Source organism: Acomys minous, assembly GCF_964271855.1.
Source record: "Acomys minous genome assembly, chromosome: 7".
Classification (NCBI taxonomy): Eukaryota; Metazoa; Chordata; class Mammalia; order Rodentia; family Muridae; genus Acomys; species Acomys minous.
The window spans coordinates 107522700-107545753 of NC_140488.1; the positions used below are offsets into that span (position 1 = coordinate 107522700).

At 43.0% G+C, this 23054-nt stretch overlaps 1 protein-coding gene across 1 annotated transcript; it reads right to left on the bottom strand.

The window, feature by feature from the left end:
• Positions 1–19439: 19439 nt before the first annotated feature.
• USP27X (ubiquitin specific peptidase 27 X-linked) lies at positions 19440–23020 on the bottom strand. Its single transcript, XM_084788857.1, has one exon. It carries the CDS (start codon positions 22035–22037, stop codon positions 20721–20723), a length of 1317 nt encoding a protein of 438 aa, XP_084644983.1. The 5' UTR covers positions 22038–23020; the 3' UTR covers positions 19440–20720.
• Positions 23021–23054: the final 34 nt, after the last annotated feature.

Genomic DNA, 23054 nt, shown 5'->3' on the forward strand with positions numbered 1-23054 from the left:
CAGATGTATTGCCAGCAAAGGAAGTTAGGTCATTGTGGGCTGCTTGAAGGAGATATGGGACTCCCCCTCCCTTCCTCCCCCTTCCTCTCTCTTGCCTCCCTCCCCTATTCCCCTGCACTGGATAGTTTTACATCAACTTAATGCAAGCTAAAGTCATCTGAGAGGAGAGGGCCTCAGTTGAGAAAAATGCCTCCATAAGACTGGGCTGCAGGCAAGCCTGTAGGGCATTTTCTTAGTTAGTAATTGATGGGGGAGGGTCCATCCCTAGGCTGGTGGTCCTGGGTTCTATAAGAAAGCAGGCCGAGCAAGCCTTGGGGAGCAAGCCAGTAAGCAGCACCCCCCCACCCCCAATGGCCTCTGCATCAGCTCCTGCCTCCAGGTTCCTGCCCTGTGTGAGTTCCTGCCCTCATTGTTTTTGATGATGAGCATGAGACAAACAAACCCTTTCCTGCTCAACTTGTTTCTTGGTCATGGTGCTTGACTGTAGCGATAGAAACCCTAACTAAGACACCCCTCTCTCACCTTTTTTTGCCCCCTCTCCCTCCCCCCTTTTCCACATCTCTTCATCAGCCATACCACACATACCCTATGGTTCTAAATTCTTTATTTCAGTGCTTAAACATGCTTTTCCCCCAGCTTTATTAGAGTACGAATGACATGAGTGTGTGTGTGTGTGTGTGTGTGTGTGTGTGTGTTGAACACTTGAGATCTCTCCTAGTGAGTTTCAAATATACAGCGCACATTGTTAGCTTGTCAGTATGCTGCACATTGGCTCTGCAGTACGTACTCACTTGTGTTCCCTTGTAGCAGACTGATAGTTAGACTCTGGTTAGACCACCCCGCCTACGCTGTGCCCTCACACCCTCTCTAGGCAGTGAGCTCAAGTGGTCATGGGCTCACTTTATTGACATTTTCTCAAGTATTGGTATCCTTTCCTGCCTGATGCCTGAAGTCTTTACTATAACCCTTCTATTCTTTTTAATTGTTTATGGTAAGAAGATATATATACCCTGGTCAAGAGAAGAGAAAATCCTTGTGTCTTCTTTTAACCATGTTTTTTCCCCTTTCTCCCTTCCTTTTTAAAATCTCTATGAATAATCACTTAAGATTTTTGTATTTTTCTTAATTTATTTTGACATTGACATCAAAATACATGCCTTTTTTTTTTTTCTGAGACAGGGTTACATGCCCTTTCTTTAATTCCTTGTTGTCCTGGACAACTGGGAAACTTCATGGCCACTTTTTGGCACTGTAGTTAAAATGTTGCCTGTTTCCTTTGTAACAAAGGCGACTTAGTGGATCGATGAATGGAAATCATTTTTTCCTTCATAAAATATTTTCTACCTCTAAAAACATATTGAAATTCCAGTCCCAGTGGCTGGGAATATAGATCAGTTGGGAAGAGGTTTTTCTAACATGCACAGGACCTTAAATTCAATCCTCAGCACTACATAAGTAGGGCAGGATGGTTCATGTTGGTAATCACAGCACTGGGTAGGGAAAGGCAGGAAAATTAATCATTCAAAGTCATCCTTTGATACTTAGCTAGTTTGAGGCCGGCCTAGGCTATATGAGACCCTGTGTTAAAAAACAAACAAGCTGGGCATGATGGCTCTCGCCTTTAATCCCAGCACTTACTCGGGAGGCAGAGGCTGGCAGATCATTGTGAGTTCAAGGCCAGCCTGGTCTACAAATTGAGTCCAGGACAGCCAAGGCTACCAAAAGAAATCCTGTCTTGAAAAACAAACAAACAAACAAAATAGAGTAAAATTCTAGCTCTTAAATTTACTGCTTCTCAAGCTTTTTCATCTTAAGACCCATAGACACTTAGAACTTACTAAATTTCATTGAGGATAATATAGAGCAAGCAAATGTTGTACTGTCTCTCACACTGAATTCCGTAAAGCCTAGACAGAATGCATGGAGCAGCTACTGGAATAGTTTAGCAGTAGAGACTGGATTGAGGAAGAAGATAGATATCATAGTATCATGGGTTTTTTTTTTTCAGTGTGTTTACCACTTTAAAATTCTTGACAATCTAAAACATAAAAATAAATGCTAAAATTTGTAAAGTGCTAATGGAAAAAAGTCAGCACGGGCTGAAATAAATATAAGACTATGTTAATTTCATTTATTAAAACACTCAACATAATAAAGAAGTCAATGCTTCCCAAATAGATCTATGTTTAACACGATGAAAATCCAAACACTATTTCTATCACTATTGGCAGACTGTCACCAAAACTTATGCGGGAATGACAATGACAACAACAACAAAAAACCCATAAGACAATTTTGAAGAAAAAGTCAAAATAATCATACTGTCTGATTTTAAATTTTAGTTTGGTTGTAAAAGATCCTCAATTTGATCATGTGTTTGAGCCCTCTCTCCCTAGCTGGAAGTAGGTCTCAGGATTGTAGGCTGCTTCTGCTTTCTCTTTTGCTCTTCCTAATCAGCCAAGATATGAGGAAGCCTCCACACACTCCCACTGTCACGTGTCCCAGTCATTCTGTACTGTATCTGATAAAACTGTGAGCCAAAAGAAATCTTTCCTTTTGTAAGTTGCTTCTTGTCAGGAACTTGGTTACAGCAACAAGAAAAATAATGAATGTACTATGAACTTAAACAAACCAGGGCAGTGTTGTGCTGACAAAAAACACACACATAAAGATGAAGGCAAAATAGAGTCCAGAAAGACCCACGCCAATGGTAATTTAATCTTTGATGAAAATACAAATGCAATTTAGTGGAGAAAAGATGCTCTTTTCAACAAATGAACAAATGACTTCGGTACGGCTGAATTATTTTCTGCAAAAAAAAAAATTAACTCTCTGGCTCTTTCACTCTTTCTGCCTCCTCTTCTTTGGAGTATCCTGAGCTCTAAGAGGAGGGATTTGATGGAGACATCCCATTTCGGGCTGAGTGTTCTGAGGCCTCTCACTCCCTGCATACATCTGGCTGTGGGACTCTGTATTTGTTCCCATCTGCTGCAGAAGGAAGCTTCTCTGATGATGGCTGAGGCAGGCACGGAGTACAGCAGAATGTCATTAGGAGTCATTTTATCACCACAGGAATTTTTGGGTTTGCTTTTGTTTTAGACCAGTATTATTTGATAACAAGAAAACAAGGCCCTCTAAATCAAAATGATCCAAGTTCATATGAACTCACAGAAATGTATACAGGCTACACAGCACTTGAATGGGTCTGCATCTGGTCCTTTCCTATGCGCTATGAGTTTCAGTTTAGTGTTATCACGGGGTTCCTGGGTGTGTGGATGAGTAGGTCTGTCTCTTGTGCCTTCCCCTGGGCTCTTTTTCTTCTGTTTATCTCATCCATTATCTCATTCAATGTGATAGACTTTGCTTTATTTTATATTTCATTTTGTTAGATATTTTTCATTAACCCCAATCTTCAACTTTAACGCCATGTCTTATACAAAACCAATGCAAAAATCAATGGACTATTTAAATATAGACATAAAAAACCGTGAAACTTTCTGCAGAAAACAAAGAAACACTCCACCAACCTGGTGTTAGAGGAAAGGGTTTTGTATCAATACCAAAAGCAGGATCATAAAAGAATGATAAGATTGAGTTCATCAAAACCTATAAGTCTGCAAAAGACATTGTTTAAAGAAGAGAAAAGTTGAAGACAGGAGAAAATTTCAACTAGTACACCTGACAGAAGGCTTATTTCCAGCATATAATTAACAACACACCATAACAGGAAGACAATTCAAATTTCACTCAAATATGGCCAAAGGACTTGAAAAGTCTTGTAAACAAAAAGGACATGTGGATAAAGACAAGTACATGGAAAGAATATATAGAGAGTGAGATAGAGATATATTAAAACCATCTTGAGATCCCACTACATACTGATCAAAATGATAAGAACAAAAAATATGGTCAAAACCACCTGGCAGCAATAAGGCAGAGGCCACTAGAACACTGACATGCTTTTCAGAGTGCAGGATGATAAAGCCGCTCTGGATAACATTTTCAAATTCCTTCTAAAGTTAAACATATGCTTACCATATGATTTGGAAACCTCCCTCCTGGCCGTTTACCTCAGAGAGACAGTCACATGAGACACACAAAAATGTTCATAGTAGTTTGGTTTGTAACAGCACCAAAACAGAAACCATCCACATGGTCTTCTTCAGTGGGCTAAAGGGTAAGGAAACTGGTACTACTCAGCCACCGGAGTGGACAAATGTAGCAAACTGAATTCCAAAGGCACCATGCTGAAGGAAAGAAATAAGTCTCCGGATGTTCCATATTCTGCAGTTCCATTTATATGGCATACTCAAAACCATGGAACTATAAAGACAGAGAGCAGGGCCTATGGCAAAGGTATAGCAATAGGAAAGGAAAATGGAGCATTTCTTGGATAACACAAATTTCTTGAGTTGAGCACATCTGTAACCTCAGAACTCAGAAGGCTGAGGCAAAACAATCACAAGTTTGAGGATAGTCTGGGCTAGATAATGAGATACTGTATGTAAAAAAGGAAAAAAAAGAAGGGAAAAGGAAAGGAAGGAGAAGAGAAGATGAAAGGAAAGGAGGAAGGGAGGTAAGAAGAGAAAGAAGGGAAAGAAAAAGGCTTGTTTGTTTTACTTTCATTGTGGTGATAGTTACATGACCCTATACAAGGGTTAATTTATCAAACTGTATGCCAACAAAGTCAGAATTTACCATTCTAACTTAAAAACAAAAATTTAAAGGTTATTGAACACTCTAAAGAGCTTTAATTTTGTGGGTTATATCCATCGATATTCACCATAATAGAAGTTGAAAGTAATAACAACTTTAGATCTTATTTTATTAATTCATTTTAAGATGGTCATACCAGAAAGACATGACACATTATGTAAGTGGTGTTTCTTTTTTTTTTTTAAGAAAAACAATTATTACTCAGAAGCAAGCAGAAACTTTAACAAAGCTCTTTATTGTCTGGCTCAATAGAAGACAGGAGGATCCTCAATTTTTCATCTACATACAATCCGTTACAATATTGTTGGTCATTTAGCCTCAGAAAAACTCCTCTGAGCACTTGATAGAAAGAATGATAAAGTCAAATATGTCCCAGTATTAACATATCAACAGTTTTTACCTCATGCATTTCCAGGAGGATTTTGTGGTCTTTAAGAGGTTCCCAAAGTCCCTCCTCGTGATCCTTTCCAATGTGTTCTGTCTGATACTCTTTTGAGGCAGTTCGGCTTCATTACAGACTTTAATTTTAATTTCTGTGAGTTGCTGTGACCAAACTTCTGCTACCTGTGTTCTTTATCCCCGGAATGTGAGAGCTCCCTTTCTTGATTTTGAAGGTAGATTATCTCAAACTTGTGTTTTTCATGTGGGATGAGGGATGTGGGATGTGGCATGCATCAGCTTTATCTACTCGTTATCACTTGCAGTTTGTGTTACCGTGGTGACGTGAGTATTTTTCCAACTTCTTTGTGTGCGTTCCTTCTCCTTTTTCCTCATAGTTTCCATTTTTTTTTTTTCGATTGTGTTTCTGTTTGGTTTCTACTATGGCTTTGCAATTTATTTTTCTTCTCCTATTGGCTATGAGATTTCTCAATGTGATTTCTAAATATCTCAGTGTCTTAGCTTAGCTTTGAACCCTTATAATCCCACATTGGACTCTCCTACAGAGCCACCACATATCTCACTTTGTGGGATCTACAATGCTTCCAGAACTTTCTGGAGAAAATCCTCTCCTCATCTATGCTGCCCACTGTCGTTGCTTGGGCTGCTTTCTCTTTTCCTCATTGCCCACAGCTTCTATGCATGGGTCTTGAACTGTTTCCTTTTTGATTAGCACTCATATTTTGATGTACTCGGTACCTGTCTGTCTTAGTTAGGGTTTCTGTTGCTGTGAAGAGACACCACGACCACAGCAACTCTTATAGAGGAAAACTTCATCGGGGCTGGCTTACAATTTCGGAGATTTGGTCTATCATCATCATCATGGCTGGAAGTACAATGGTGTTGGGGGATTGAGCTGAGAGTTCTATGCCCAGATCCACAGGCAAGAGGAAGGCACTGATTCACTGGCCTGGCTTGAGCATCTGAAACCTCAAAGCCTGCCCCCATGACTCACCTCCTCCAACAAAACCACACCTCCTCCGGCAAGGTCGCACCTCTTAATAGTGTCACTCCCTGTGAGCCTAAGGGAGTCCTTTTCTTTTAAACCACCACAGTATCTGTTTTAAATATTATAAAATAGGAGCTGAGAGATAACGCAGCCATTAAAGGCTAGCCTTTCAACCAAAAATAAAAAGTTGTAAAGTCCTTCACATTCTTGATGGGGGTTTTCTAAAACAAATGCCCTGACTCAAATTCCACTAATTTATTTGTTCCAGGGGAATAGCTCTCCTTTATATTTGTCAACTCCTACTGTGGTTGTTTGGATGAGAAATGGTCCCTATATGCCTGGGTATTTGAACAATTGGTGCCCAGTTTGCGGCGTTGTTTGTGGAGGTGGAGGAGGTTCAGCATTGATAGAGGAAGCCACTAGAAGCAGGCTCTAAGAGTTTATTTTTTTAATACGTATTTGTGCGTGTCTGTGTGTGTGTGCACGCATGCGCATGAGTGTGTGTGTGTGTGTACATGTATATGCCTGAGTGTATGTATGTGTGACATGGGCACGCAGGAGCCTGTGGACAAATTGTCACGCACCTCCATGTGGGTACTAGGGACTGACTCCAGGTCCCTGCAGAGTAATAGGTGCTCTTGGTCACTGAATCATCGCTCCAGCCAGGGCTTTGAGGGGTTAAAGCCTTGTTCCACTTATGGTTAGCGTTCTGCTTCCTGTTTGTCTTTGAGGATGTGAGCTCTCAGCTTCCTGCTACAGAAGCCAGGCCTGCTGCTTGCTGCCCAGCTTCCCCCACCATGATGGATTCCTAACCCTCGGCAACTCCAGCCCAAATATGATCCCTTGTAAGTTGCAGCTGTTGCGTTTTATCAACACGAAAGAAAAGTCATACAGCTACCAAGGGCAGGGGTGCACACAACAACCTTCTGTGCTGGGCGGCAAAGCAATGGCGTGTATTGCCCTTAATTTAAATGTAATTTTAAAATAATAATGAAAACTATTACAAGTTGTCCTGGTTTTTATTATCACCAAGCACCAGCAATCCTAAATAATATCTACCAAAACGATTTCTTTCTCAATGGAGCTGCTCTATTGCCTTCATCCACATGGGCCACTGATTAAATCAGATCTATGTGGTCCAAGGTCCTGATGACATAGTTCATGAGGCATCCTCCAGTTTTTACTGGGCTATTTGTATGCATTTGGGATGGGAAGATGGGCAAGGGGCTCAACTAGCTGTTCCATAGACAGAAATGTACCTCATTTCTCTGTTTCATACCGACTTTTTATTCCTATCAACTGCCAAATCCTATCTAGGCCTATACTTGTAAGATGGTTCCGACCTCCTTGTACATGTTTTTCTTCTAGTTCTGGCCTTATCATCTTCCTCTCACACATAGGCTTCCCGAAGGCAAGGGTTTACATCTGTTTTGTTTACTGCTAGATCCCTAGAATCAAGTATCATGTCTCACACATAGTGAGTTTATTTGTCTACCTATCTATAAAGGAATTGGGCATACTTTGCCTTACTACATACTGCTTCTCAATAGATGGAGCCATAGGTAGCATTATGAATGAGTTATGTGTCCCAAATATGGCATAGAATTATTAGGAGGACACTAGGGTCATTTGAGCTGTAAGATCCAAGATCAGGTCAATGGTACACTATAGGAACAGATGATTGAAAACTGACTTTCGGTCTTTGACATCCTTGTACTCAAAAGATCTTCACACTCGGTTGGGATAGATCTGGAAAGGGTCACCACTGGGGGGGCGGGGAGACACAAATTGGGTGACTTGTTGAAAACAAAGCTGTTTATTTTCACTTAAGTATATGGACAGACATACCAGATACACACATATACAGCTCACATAACAGGAACCACATTTTAAAAATGTGGATGAAAAATACATTCACATGCGATAGTGTTGCTCCACGGTTACTCTTCTACACATTGCTTTTTGCAATTAATATACTCTATGAATTATTCCATATTAGTGATAGAGCCTTCTCATTTTTTAACAGCTGCATTTTCGTGCATGTGTAGAGGGGCCATAACTTATTTAGCCAATCGTCTTTCTTCATTTTTCTCCACATTTTTAAAGAGCGGGTCTTTAGTCTGTACCAAAGGGAGCCTAGAATTCTTTTTTGTTTTGTTTTGTTGTTGTTTTTCGAGACTGGTTTCTCTGTGCAGCCCTGGCTGTCCTGGACTCACTTTGTAGACCGGGCTGGCCTCGAACTCACAGCGATCTGCTTGCCTCTCCCTCCCAAGTGCTGGGACTAAAGGCGTGCGCCACCACACCCAGCTGGCCTGGAACTCTTGATCCTCCTGCACCAGCTTCTTGAATGCTGCAACTATAGGCCTATGCTATTGTGCCCAGCCCTCCTCCTCCTCAGAAGACTTGTACCTTTAATTTGATGAGCACTTGGGATGGTACCAGGAAGTGCCTTAAAGACTATATGTGTATCATTTCTTGGAATCTTCAAAACTCTTGGAGAAAAATTCTATTAGTGTAGTCTGCATTTTTAAATTGAAATAGAATACATATATATATATATATATATGCCATAAGACTCACACTGTCTTTTAGTATGTCTTTAAGGTTGTGTAAAAATCAATACTGATTCTGGAATATCATTACTCCCAAAGAAGTTCTGTGTTTGTTGCCAGTCACTCTTTTATTTTTTGCTTTGACATATATGGATGTTTTGCCTGCACATATGTCTATGTGCCACGTGTGTGCCTGGTACCCAGAAAGCCAGAAGAGGGTGTGGAATCTCTCCTGGAACTGGAGCTACAGGCAGTTATAAGCCAACAAGAGAGTGCTGGGATCAAACCCAGATCATCTGGAACAGCAGCAAGTCCTCTTAACCACTGAGCCATCTCTCTAGCCCTATTGTCAGACACTCTTATTTGGTCTCCCTCAGTGCTCAGCAACTCCTAGTTTGTAATTTGAAGCCGCTTGTGTTTAGCTTCTTTCTCTTAACAGGAGACTCTCAAGGTTCACTCCTGTTGTTTCAGTATGTTGTCCTTGATGTACCTGTTATTCTTTTACACAGGTCTGCCACATTTTGTTTCACTACTTATCAGCCAGTGGTTATTTGGACTTTTTCCACATCCTGGCTATTAGGGATTATGCTGCTATGAACATTCACATATACGTTTTGTGTGAATATATGTTTTCATTTCTGTTTGGAATATACCTAGAAGTCAACTTGCTAGACCATATGGTAACTCTGTGTTTAACACTTTGAGGCAACGGCAAGCTGTTTACTAAGCAGATGTTGTATTTATGTTCCCACTGGCAATGTCTTTCCATTTGTGTGTGTGTGTGTGTGTGGCTGGTTTGTGTTAAATATATTTCTGCATTTATTGAGATAGTAACATGTTTCCCTTCACTACATTAATATTGTGTATGATATTGACCTATTTCCATGTTACTTTTGTAGTGCTGATGTTTGAGCCCAGGGTCTTACATATACCAGGCAGTCAGTGTCTCTGCTAGTCAGAACTTGAACCAACCTTGTATCAAAGAATAAATTCCATTTTGCCACAGTGCACAATCCTTTTAATGCAATGCCTCACTTAGTACTAATATTTTCATTGAAGATGTTTACATTTATTTTTATAAAGTTTATTGATCTATAGTTTTCTTTTTGTGTGATTTCCCTGTTTGGATTCAGCAATTGTAGGATTCTTAGACTGAATTGGGAAGTGTTCCTTCCCTCTTTTTTAATTTTGAGTTTGTAGAGGAGTGTTAATTCCGTAATATCTGGTAAAATTTGCCAAGAAAATAATTTAATCTTGGGGTTTTATTTGTGTGCTGCTGCTGCTGTTGCTGGTGTGTGTGTGTGTGTGTGTGTGTGTGTGTGTGTGTGTGTGTGTGTGTGTGTGTGTGTAAGTGTTCATACATGCATGCAGGTGCATGTGGAGGCCAGAGGTTTATTGAGTGCTTTCCTCAATCATTTTCTATCCTATTCTTTGAGACAAGTTCTGTCACTGTCAGAGAGAGTGGCTGGCTCACCAGCAAGCTCCAGGAATCTTCTCTCTGCCTCCCCAGTACTGAAATTACACATGTGCTGTTATGCTCAGCCTCTTATGTGGATGCTGGGGATTGAACTCAAGTCCACATGCTTGTGACATGTGATGACTGAGCTACCTTCCCAGCACCAGAAGCCCTTGATGCCATCAAATTCTGAGACTTTTTTATTTATTTATTTATTTATTTATTTATTTATTCATTTTTATTTTTAGCATCCCAAGGTATCAGTCATCTCTCTACTTGATCCATGGCCATTTTAGCACCAGCTTCCTTAGAACTATGAAGATGGTTACCTATTCATGCACCGACTGTCTCTGGTTCCTTTCCATCTCTGCACTGTCTTTGGTTCTCTAGGTATTGCTTAGGTGTGAGCTTTGGGGGGGGGGTGTTGCTTTGATGCTTTATCCTTCCTGCTGTCCTCTGAGCTTCTTGGCTCTGTGGTTTGTTGCCTTTTGCTCCTTTTGGAGGCAACATAGCAAGTACTGTTGTTTCAAATAAGCCTTGATCTTAGTGCAAGCTTTCCAGGGAACCAGAATGAACAGGAGACAGGCAGTGGGTACACATTTTGTTTAATACTTGCTGTGCCTGAACTGACAAGAGTCTTCAAGTCCCTCAGTGTCCTTATTTTCGCCGCCCTTCTTAGCTTTGGGATTTCTTTCTCTATTGCTCCGCAGAGAGAATCTAGTCTATACTCTTCCGTCTACATTTTAGTCTCTTAGTGTGCCTGGGTCTTGATCACTGTGACCCACACAAATGTTTCTATGTTTTTCCTCAGGGGATTTAAATATCTTCCCTAATACCTTCCTTATTGTGGCATTTTAACTTTATTTCCAATAAGCCGTCTCCCTTTTAACTATGGGATTGTTCAAGAAGCCTGGGGTGTGGTAGAAATCATCTAAAACAAAGTTTCTGTGCTATAGTGTGGTAAGGCTTCTCTTCTCTCAAAGGAACACTTGTGCTGTATAGAAATACCTTGTGTTACTAGAGTCCTATAGGTTTTTTGTTGTTGTTGTTTTATTTTGGGGTTGGGTTGGTTGATTGTTGTTGGGATTTTTTTGTTTGTTGGTTTTTGATTTTTGTTTTTTTTTTCCTTCTTCAGATCTTCACAGTGCTGGCTAGTTTTATATCAACTTGACACAAGCTACCATTATTTTGGAAGAGGGAACCTCAACTGAGAAAATGTTCCTACCAAATTGACCTATGGACCTATGCATTTTCTTGATCATTGATGTGGGAGGGCCCAGTCCACTGCGAGTGGTGCCATGCCTGGGCTGGTGGTCCTGAGTTCTATAAGAAAGCAGGCTGAGGGCTGGAGAGATAGTTCAGAGATTAAGAGCATTGACTGTTCTTCCAAAGGTCCTGAGTTCAATTCCCAGCAACCACATGGTGGCTCACAACCATCTATAATGTGATCTGACAGCCTCTTCTGGCCTGCAAGTATACATGCAGATAGAGCATTCATATACATTAAATACATAAATCTTAGAGAGAGAGAGAGAGAGAGAGAGAGAGAGAGAGAGAGAGAGAGAGAGAAAGAAGGGGTGTGGTGATGCATACCTTTAATCCCGGCACTCTGAAGGCAAAGGCAGGCAGATCTCTGAGTTCAAGAACAACCTGGTCTACAAAGAGAAAGCCATGGGGAGCCAGGCAGTAAGCAGCACTCCTTCTTCACAACCTCCACCTCGTCAGTTCCTGCCCCAACTTCCTTAGTAAGATAAAATAAACCCTTTCCTCCCCAACCATGATTTCAGCCATTGTGTTTTGCCACACCAATCAACTCTCCAAGACACTCACTCAGCATGAAAACTTGCTGAGAGTATTGTAGGGAAAGTCTTCAGAAGTGTGTGGCTTCTGGAACTGTGTGCCGTGCCAGATGTTCTGTTTTAAGCAACTCCACACTTACTTTCCAGTAATTTGCCGAATTACCAGTCAAGTATATGATCTTGCTGGTCCTTTACAGATTCCAGGCGCTTCTCCTGCAGTTAAGCACATCTCAGGCACGGGATTTCTTTGGCAGTGCCTTCTCCAGATGTCAGGGAGGCATTTTGCCATGATGTCACTGCTCTGTTGGGCTCCCGAACAACAATTGCATCTCAGCTCTCATGCTGTAAGGAACCGAGTGATGACGGTGTCTAAGCGTCTTACATGGCAGAACTGAAGCCAGTGAGGTCTAGGGGTAGAGGAAAAGCTAACCAAAAGCCTCAATGTGTTTGCTAGTATTAAACTATCCTGTAATTTCTTGAAATAAATAAATTTTTTCATATACACCACTAAGTCACTTAGCTAGTATTTTTCACATTTTATTCTTATAAGTGAAATGAGTGGAAATATTCTTAGTATTTACACTTCTCACCCAGTTTTGAAAAGATCATAATCTAGTTGCATCAAATGATGTGCAATGGCTTGCTTCAGTTTCTTGGAATAGCTTTTATCCAAAAGGTTTGGCAGATATCAACTTAGAAAACTCGCGTTTACAGTTCCAAGGAAGACTACTGATTTGATGTTTTAAAATATTTGCCTTTTGGGCTTTGTATTTTTCAAGTTTGATGGTTATATTATTCTTGACAACTGTTCATATTATCAACTGTTTTAAACTTATTGGTAAGAATTTGACTGCAGTGTTTGTAAATTTCCTACTGTCTATGGTCTTGCCCTTTGCATTCCTTCTCCAGACTTTTCCCACGCGCCTTCTCTTTTGTTTTCTTGTGTAGTCTAGAACTGTGCCCCTTGCCCAGTCAGAAGCTTGTCTTTGTGTGCGTGTGTGTCGTTACCTTCTTTACTGCATTCCTGCTTCTGTCCCATTAATGTTTAATCTCACCTGGATTAGGCTCTGTCTTCAGTTTTCCTGAGACTTCAGTTTGTACCGATTTCCTAACTTCTGACGTTTGAATCCTTAAATAAGTAGCAATACTTCAACTATTTCTTACACATCTTGACATCTGTATTATCAGCAGTTCTACACTGTTCCTGTTTACATTACGAGTCTTTCTCTTATTGTTGCTTTTTGTTTATGACTTAGTCACAATATGGTTAGGGGATTGTGGAAATGAAGCCGCTTCTATGGTATGTGCTGAACTTTGCTTCATAGTAAAGAATGTGGTCAATATTCCCAGTGTGTTTGTATTAACTCTCAGCTACATAGAAAGTGTCTGTGTGTTCCCATTAGATCAAACCTGATAACTGTGCAGTTCAGACTTATGTTTTTTTATCACATTTTTGTCTGATTTATCAAACAGTCTATGAAGTAAGAATGTCAACATCTTCCATTGTGCTTATGGAAATGTTAGCTTTTTCTCCTTGTAATTCTGCCCATTTTGCTATATAATTTGAAATTATACTACTAAAACTTTATGGGTTTTGTTTTACATCTTCCTGCTGAATTCTTGCTCTTAACTATTTTGCATAGTTTAGAGCAGACTTGCACTAGCTTTCCTCCAGGTGGGACTTTCACACCTTTTTCCCCCCATCCCTTAATACTTTAAACCTTAGGGGCTGGAGAGATGGCTCAGTGGTTCCAAGCACTGGTTGCTCTTCCAGAGGCCCCAGGTTCAATTCCCAGTGCTCGACATGGCAGCTCACACCTGTTTATAAGTGTAGTTCCAGGGACTCTGACATTCTTAACTAAAAATATATAAAAACTTCAGATCTGTGATCTTATGTTTTGATTATTGGTGTCCCATTTGATTATATTTATTATTATTGTTATTATTATTACTTATTTGTGTGTGTGTACATGCATGTATATATGTGCCTAAGCATGTATATGTCACAGCATGTGTGTGGAGGTCAGAGGACAACTCTGCAAAATTGGTTTTTTTCTGTCCACCTCTATCACATGAGCTCTACTTAACACCAAGACAGCCTTCTGTGCACTTTTCTACACTTGTTGGCTGTGGGGGAGAGGCTTAGTTCTCTCTATCATACTGAATCAAAGCTCAGGCATGCAATATAGGTAAATGCCCTCACAACAAATTGCCACAGGCACCCCAATGGACATCTTACCTGCCTAGTTACAAGCTTTCATCTCATAATTAGCCTGGGCCTTTTTTTGTCATCTCAACGTTTCAATTTTTTGAAAGTGGTTTTGAAGGACTTTATCCAGCAATTTTCATTACTTTAGTAGAAAGGTTGAATCAAATTACCAACTATGCTTTTACCAGCCATAAAAAGTCCCTGCTCTTTAATGCTTAACCATTCTCGACAACACAGTGCAACCTCAGGCAATATTCCTACTGTCTTTCAAACAATGCAAGAACTTTAAAATGCTTCCAGTATTAACAATACACTACCGTCTGGCATGTTTTTGCACCCCAATGTTTTTAGTGGCAGCTTGTTTTTATTACTATGTTGTTTGGTTGGGGTTTTTTTCTTTTTCTTTCTTCTTTCCTTCCTTTCTTTTTTCAGGATCTCACTTTTAAGTCTAGGCTTGCCTGGGACTCACTATATAGCCAAGACTAGCCATGCCATCCTGAGCCACCTGCCTCAGCCTCCAAAGCGCTGAAATAAGCCACCACTACAATGGGTTTTGTTTGGTTTTGAGGTGGATTTTTGGCTATTTGCCCAGGTTGGTTTTTAACTTCTGGGATCCAGAAATCCTTCTGCTTCAGCCACCCCACCCCCCACCCCCGCCTCCCGAGTTCTTGGGACTTTGGTGCATATTATCGTAGCATTATTGTTTTGGATTCTTACTTATTTTGATTTCCTCACATTCATAGTTTTGTTCCCTGTTCCTTGTCTTCTATTTACTCCTCTCGACTTTCCATTTCTGTCCACCTGAGGTACATCTCCTGGTATTTTAGTGCGAGTTTATTATTGTTAAACTTTCAGAGGTTTGTTTGTCTGAAATTGTCCTTCTTTCACTCATCAGTAGTTCTTCTCCTTGTGCCAACTGGTGACTCAGAATTTCTTTGAAAGAACTGCCCCCCTCCTTTTATCCGTAGTGCTCTTTTCGTCTATTTTAGATGGTTTGAAAAGTTTATACTTGAGTGCTGCAGCTACATCACTCTCACCACTCCTTCCCCCTCCCAAATTCATCATCTCTTTTTAAAAGTTATTGTTGTATGTCTACATGCACATATGTGCACACATGTCTAGATAACCCATAATTTAGCTTTGCTCATATGTGCATGCATCCAGGGCTGAACACTTGGAATTGAATCAAATATTTAGGACTTGGTCCCAGAAGGCAGCCGATTTCTCTTACTATAACTATTAGCATATGTTAAGTGCTCTAACTAATGGGTTTCGCTGCAACATTTACATGCATGCATATATCATGCAGGGACTATCTGGTGACTGCTGCTTGATTCTAAGTACATCCTCAGTGGATATTTATTTTACTGTGGAGGTTACACCTGGCCAGGCTTGTTAAAATGGATTGCTTGATTTTGCTTATGTTCTAGATATTTTAATGATCTTTATTTGAATGTTTCAACATGCGAGTCCCGTAAGACACACTAGCCATCCACGTTCACACATGACAGGCCCCGGGGATTTTCTTTTTCCTGGTTGCTCCAGACAGAACAACTTATCTTTCTTTAGTGGCCTTGAGGCTACGTTGCTGGTACCTGCGGGACCACTGACTCACAGTTCTAAGCATCTAGCCCCTAGGGTATGATACCCAGAACTAAAACCACGTTGGATAGTTGCAGTGTTGCTGGCTTCTTTTTGTTTCTCTAGACATTTTACATATATTTTCGTTATAGTTCATATCATGTTAATATGTGTTTGTACTGGGGGAGGTGCTATTCATATCATCTTAGTGTTGCCAGAAGCCCTATTTTACACACATAATTTGCACCTTTATAATTACACTTTTTCCTTCTCGATTTTATCCACATAAAAGCCCACTTCTTTATGGGAGAAAGAAGTTCTCCCTCCCCCAGAAGCATCTAGATGACAGGTGTGTAAGAGGCCTGGTCTCTGTCGGATGTTGGATTATATTCCAGAAATACCATGTAGCGCAAGTATGTCTTTGACCTGGGATCTAAAATTTCTTAGCACAGTGATTGGCAACCTTTAAATATTTTAATATTTAGCCCTTGCTTCCTAAGATGCTCTCCAGAGCAGATTGTAGAATCCTTAGGTTTCAATTACCACTGGGTAAAAACAACTAGGTAATATCAGTGGCTCCCAAAATGTGGCCAGCATGGCCATCACCTGGCAAAGTGACAGACATGCACATTCTCAAAACCCCATTCCCTATCTACTGCACCTCAAACTCTCTGAGCGTGAGTTTATGATCAGTTCATTAAACCATCTTCTGGGTGACTCTGACACTTGTTACTTGGAGGAGTTACTTGAGCATAGTACCCTGCTTGGTTATCAGGGGAAACTCTGTAATGCTGCCCAAGATTGGCATTTCTGGATATTTAGCGAAGCTACTGCTGAAAGCTATGTTCTACCCACTGGTTGTGTGTGTGTGTGTGTGTGTGTGTGTGTGTGTGTGTGTGTGTGTGTGCCTGAGTGAGATTACAGAAACCCCTGAGATCCAACTTCACATTGACCTGGCTTCCTTGGAATTGCTAAAATCTATGTGAAACCACTATATTCCTATTCTCAGGTCAATGGATAAAAATGATGAACTTCCTCCCCATTTCTTTTTTCACGACAAAATAACCTGAAATCCTAGGCTCATCAAATTATCCCCAGCAAAACAAGCCCCATACAAAAGCACCTCCCCTCCCCCCACCCCACCCTACCCCCCACCCTGCCATCAATTGCTTCGATAGGAAGTACAAAGTCAGGTGACACCGACCAAAGTTAGGGCCAGTGCCTGAGTCGTCAGTATGCTCTGCTTCCCAGTCCGGATGCTGTTTACAAGGGATGTGTTCATTTTGTAGAAATCCATTGTGTTCTCAATACTATGCCCATGCTGTCCACTTATTGCACTTCTAATACAAAAGCTGCTTAATACCCGGGCAATTTTCAGGGGATGTTAACTGTGCAGTGACAAACTGTGACTCCTGAGCTACGGGACTGTCAGAGGAGCTGAGCCTTCGCGTCTAGGTGGGAAATGTGTATTGGAGCAAACAATTGCCCATTCTGGTTCTACCGCAGCAGTGATGGCCTGCGCTGTCTGGATGCCACTGTTTTCTCATCGGAAAGAGCTTTTGGTTGATGGCACTCAGAGAGTAGGGAGAGGCTGTCACCAATGTAACCCACAGGCCAGAGTCAGTTCTAGGATCTAGCAATTCTAGGAAACTGGCAGTGACAGAACTCTGGAACTCCAACCGGATTTAGGCCAAGAAACTGTAGAAAGACTGTGTAATGGGTGCTAATGTAGGACCCCACGATGTGGTCCTTCAGCCTCAGCGCCATGAGTTACTATGGGCCTCACTCACAAGCAGCCATCCTTTCCCTGTGCTTTTCTAGGCCAGGTCATATACACATAAACCAACTCTTTCTGCTGCTGTTGAGTAGATGTGGAGTTAAAGAAGGTGCTTTACTGGACTCAGTTCCGATGTGCTCACACAGAAACACCAGTGCAAGTAAAATAACGTAGCTGTATCTCATAACTCAATCGATCACAAGCCAGTCTGTTTTTTCGCCATCTCTCAGAACATTCTTCTTTATCCTTGGCCTCACTTTGTGTCCTCTGTCCAGATAGCTGCTTAAGATGTGGCTACACCTTCCCTCCCCTACCCACAGTATCACTACTTCTGTGCTCAACATTAAAAACTCTGGTGAATATGCGTGATCATTACCTCCTGAGCCCCCTGGGCATCCCCAGTGGTGAAGATGCCTGGTCATGTGCCAGACATGCCGATACCTGAATCTCAAGTCTGGAGTCTGGGTTAATACATACCGGCTGAAGAGATGATGTTTTCGTCCCATCATGCTGGCATGTCTTAAAAGCATGCCCTGGACCACCATCATATTCCATGACTCAGTTTGGGGGTTAGTAATGAACAGGGGCATAGGACTAGGTTTTGCAGCAGAACAGTTGCCCTGGTGCTGAAGGACAAGGTGTTTGTTGTTTAGAAACAGTTGTGAGGTTCAGTCAGGAAGCACCAGGCACAGATGCTCTGGTGCTCTGTGCTTTCCACCAACAGGAACAAGGTCAGCCCCACTGCTCACCCATCAATGACTTCCTCTTACTATTCCCGAGTGCAGGACATTTTCATGAACACTTTTGTAGCAGAAAAACTCCAAATGAGGGATTTTCTATTAAAGAACGTGTGTACCCTAAGCCAAAGCAGGGCTGTGGAAATGTTCCTCATTGCAGGACACTGAGGCTACTTAACAAACATACCACCATACTTTAGACCAGATCCTATAGTTCCTACAGTGGGAGAAATGCTATAAAGGGCATTTGCTGGTGAAAGGAGAAACTTGGCTTAGAAATGATAGATTAAACATTGTTAACAATGTTCATTTGTCTAAAGCTAACCATGGTGATGTATGGAACATGTCTAGGGAAATGCCCACTATGATAAAAGGGCCCTGATACATACTTTATCCATATTGAGTTAGTGTACATGCATTCACACACACACACACACACACACACACACACACACACACACACACACACAAGTACACACATGGGAAATGGATAAAGGAAATGGATCAAAATGTTAATAGGTAAACATGGGGAGGTGGTAAAAGAATGTTTTTTTGTTATTTGTATACCTTTTCTGTGGGTTTGATTTTGTTTCCAAATAAAATGTTTGGAAATGTCAAAGGACAATTTCTGTGCAAGCAGTCAAACTCTGCTGGCACACGTCTGGCTGAACTCTTCCCATGGCAGATATGAAGAATGGAGACATAGCTGTGCCTTCCTAAACTGGGTTACCAATCTCATCCCCCAAAACTTGGCCAAATAACTTAGTGGCATCTGGAGCTGCCCATTTATCTCCTCATCCTACAAAGCACCCAAAATAAGGGCAAAACATTTTCTTCTGAGGATGGTGGCACTGAAGACACTTGGGTAACGAAAGGAAGGAGTTTGTTTCATCCATCCACCCACCCACCCATCCACTCTGTAAGTGCTTTAAGTACCTACTCACTTACGTGCCAAGGGTTGAAGATGCAACCCAGGATCCAAGTCATTCTACCAACACCTCTAAGCTGATGGACCAGTGAGTTTTGTAAGTCTTTCTTCTGATCTGTTTGTTGGTAAAATACTTTCTGAAGGAAAAAAAAAAAAAGAAACAACAAAAAACCCACCAAACAACATTGTGTGGAAGCCTGAGTCATTAAAACACTGTCATTGTCTTTCAAACGGACAAAGCTCTAGAGTTGTTTTCCTCCACTTCCCACCCCCCCACCCCCAGCCATTAGTCTGAGGTGTGACACTGAATATGACGGCCTATACACAACAGCGCAGTCCACTGCCTTAGAGAGCATTCTTGGGATTGTTCGTGTGTTATGACTGCATGTGACATGGTTGTGTCATCTCTGCCCATAGGTCGCAGGTGGGACTGACGCTCGCCTCTTGATACATTCTGGCCCAGTCCAAAGCAGTTTCATATTCAGATCCAACAAAAGTTCACGGAGTCCTTACAAAGTTCCAAGCCTTTTACTTTGACACATTTTATATCATTTAATCTTTAACAACAACCCTTTAAGGTAGGCATTATCTGCATGTTACAGATGAGAAAATAATCGCAAAGAGGTTCACTGATTTGCTCAAGTATATCATACAGCTTTTTTTTTTAAAAACACACACACACATGCACGCAGACACATGCGTGCACTCATATACATACACGCGTGCACGCACGTACACACACGCACTCACACACATACGCAGTCACGTACACACATACGCACTCACACACGTACGAACTCACGCGCGCGCACAAACACACACACACACACACACACACACACACACACACACACACACACTACACTGTCAGCTGAGGCCTGTCCTTGCTAACTGCTTATCTTACAGCATTTCTAGCCTTCTCTACTTTTGGAGCACCTGCTCCCCTTCTACAAGCCCCTTTATCTCTTCTCCTTTTACTAGCCCATGTGGGCTTTCTTTTTTAATACTGCATTTAATAGCACAAAAACCACGAGTACAAAGAAAACTGGCAAAGGTGTTTTGTCAATGAGATATCCCTGCCTCCTCCTCCACTTTTCTGCCTTCACCCCCATGTACACAATGGGCTACATCTTAATAAACTTTTTTCTTTTCCTCCCACAAACATGTAACTGTTACATGATTGGTCACTTGAAGCGGAAACACCCATGGAGAAAGATGTTTTACGGTTACAAAGCACACACACACCCCAACACCACCCCCCCTCCCCCCACACCTTCCCACACAATCTTTTGGAGGAATATAGGCTATGAACCAGTGTCACAATTTCCCTGCTCTGCCTTCCTCGCCCACAAAATTCCTGCCATTTCATTTCCTTCCTTCACATCACTGCCTAGACTAGAGCATCTTCTCCCTCTCCTCCTATTTCTCTTCCGATCAAGACCTTTTGGACACTGGGTACTGTTAAATTCTTACTCTGTAAGGCCCATTGGCCTCAGTCAAGTCGATCAACTAAATCTCGCTGCCCGTTGTCATACGAGTTGTCATCATCTTCCATTACAGGTAGGCCCGTGTATTGCTTCAGTAGGCTTGTGTGTTCATTTCTTTCACCTTTTCTGACTCATGTTCCAGGACCTGTTTGTGATAGAAGAGTAAATACCCTTCACTGTCCAGTACATCCTTAACACTGGCCTTGGTGATGACGGCATCATCACACTTGAACCACTGGTCCCTGTGGTGCCGAATGAAGCTGGTGTAGTGGCCGCTCTCCAGGGTTCCTTGGTGATTAACCACAGCGAACAAGGAATACTTATTCTCGTTGTTCCCGCTATTGGCTGGCAGCTGCAGCTGCCCATTCATTCGGGTCTCTTTACTTGACGCCATAAATGGTGTCATATCCAGCTCCAGGGGAAAGGAAATGTACGTAGTGATCTTCCGCCTCTGTTTGGCTGAGTGTTCAAACCGTTTGAAGTGAAAGCAGGCCACAACTGGTAACTTCTTCATGGTGAGCTGTTTGGTAGATTCTTGGTAGCTTTGACAACTGCCACATTTGATTTTGGCACTACTTCCCAAGTGCTCTGGCCTCGTAAACCTCCGCAAGCAGTCCGTGAGGGAAGTAACGCCTGGTGTGTGGCTTTCGCCATTCACACTGCTCTCCCTCCCTGGACTCATGGGCCAGAAGGATGTGCAAGAGCCAGGCAAGTCCAGACTAATGTCCCAGCATGGGTCTATAGTGGTGGAGACACCGTGGCAGGCTTGGCAGGTGACATCGGACTGCAGGCCACCCGTGAAGATTTGGTCTATGATGCAGTTACAGTGGTTGGGATTGCTGGCCACCTTGCCAACATCGTCACCTTTGCAGTGCCTGTGCAGGACATCCAGGGCAGCGATGAGGAACTCGTGGGCATCCTGTTGCCTGTACCCGGCTAAATGACGGGCGTGTATCCACACCAGGTGCAGTAACTTATAGGGAACATGAGGTGATGGGTTCCCCGAATAGAGCTCTCGAAAGAGCGAAGACATCTCACAGACCAGACATAACTCAGGGCTGGGCATTTCACACCGGTGTCTATCAGAGAGAAAGAAATCTCTCAGTATTGGCGTGTGGGTCAGGGCCTGGACAATGCAGTTCATAAAGCACGTGTTGCCAAGATTAATTAGTCCTCGTAAGCCGATAGTAAAGCTAGAAGCGATTCTTCTTCTCCGAGGGTTGTGGCCCAGCAGTTCAAACTCAGGTCTGGTGGTCTCCCAGGTGGGATATTTCTCACCAAGGCCCCGAACTGAACACTGCTGCTGAGAAACCTCCGTCGAGGTGGAGGCTTGTAATTTCAAGGCTTCTCCTTGCTCTTCTTTGGCAATTTGCTCAATGTCTTTGTCATACACATAGTCTTTACACATGAAGCAGTATATACCTCCATAATAAAGATCTACCGCTAAGTTGTGCTGTTTTGTCTCAGCGTGCTCGTGGATGTGTTTCTCTGTGAAGCAGCCAAAGAAGACGCAGGAAAGGCAAGAGTGGAGTCTGTTTAAATGGGTGCCGCACACATGGCAAATGCAAGACTTTGCCTTGCTTTTCCTAGTCTCTGGGGTTCCACACCACACGAAGCACTGGTAGATAACCCGCAATTCCTGCCTCCAGTTTTCTCCCACCTTAAAGCTGTTCACGTGGGAACAACCTGGTGGCCCCACGGCAAAATCCACATCCAGGCATCCACCCCCGGGACCGCGACGGGGCCGGGACCGGGGCGGGGGCCGTGGCCTAGGCTGTGGTGGGGTACGGAGCCTAGTCTGGGGCCGGGGCCGGGGTCGGCGACGCGGGGCACGACTGCGACGCTGAGAGGAATCAGGGGGCCGCGGAGGATCGGAGGGAAGGATGGGGGGAGGAACCTCATCGCCGCCGCTGCCGCCGCTGCCGCCGCCGCCGCTGCTCCGCGCTGGGTTCTCATCCTTCGGCTCGGGCTCGGGCTCGGGCTCCCCCTTAGGCTCTGGCTCTGCCTCCGGTAAGGGATCGGGCTTGGGCTCCGGCTCTGGCTCCTGCTCTTGTTCGGGCTCCGGCTCGGGCACCGGCTCGAGCTCGGGCTCGGGCTCCGGCTCCGGCTCTGGCTCCGGCTCTGGCTCCGGCTCCGGCTCCGGCTCGGGCTCCGGCTCGGGCTCGGGCTCCGGCTCGGGCTCCGGCTCGGGCTCGGGCTCGGGCACCGGCACGGGCTCCGGCTCCAGTTCGGGCTCCGGTTCCAGCTCCAGCTTGAGCTCAGCCCCACGGCCCGGACTCTCCGCGGTCTCCACTTTCCCGGTGGCGTCCACCTTCCCTCCTGTCTCCACCTTCTCGGTGGCGTCCACCTTCCCGGCTGCCTCCACCTTCCCCTCCACCTTCTCCGCCTCCACCTTCCTCTATGCCTTCTCCGCGGTCTCTGCCGT

Excerpts from the sequence above, each read along its gene's own strand:
- USP27X (XM_084788857.1), bottom strand. The coding sequence starts at position 22,037 with ATGTGTAAAGACTATGTGTATGACAAAGACATTGAGCAAATTGCCAAA.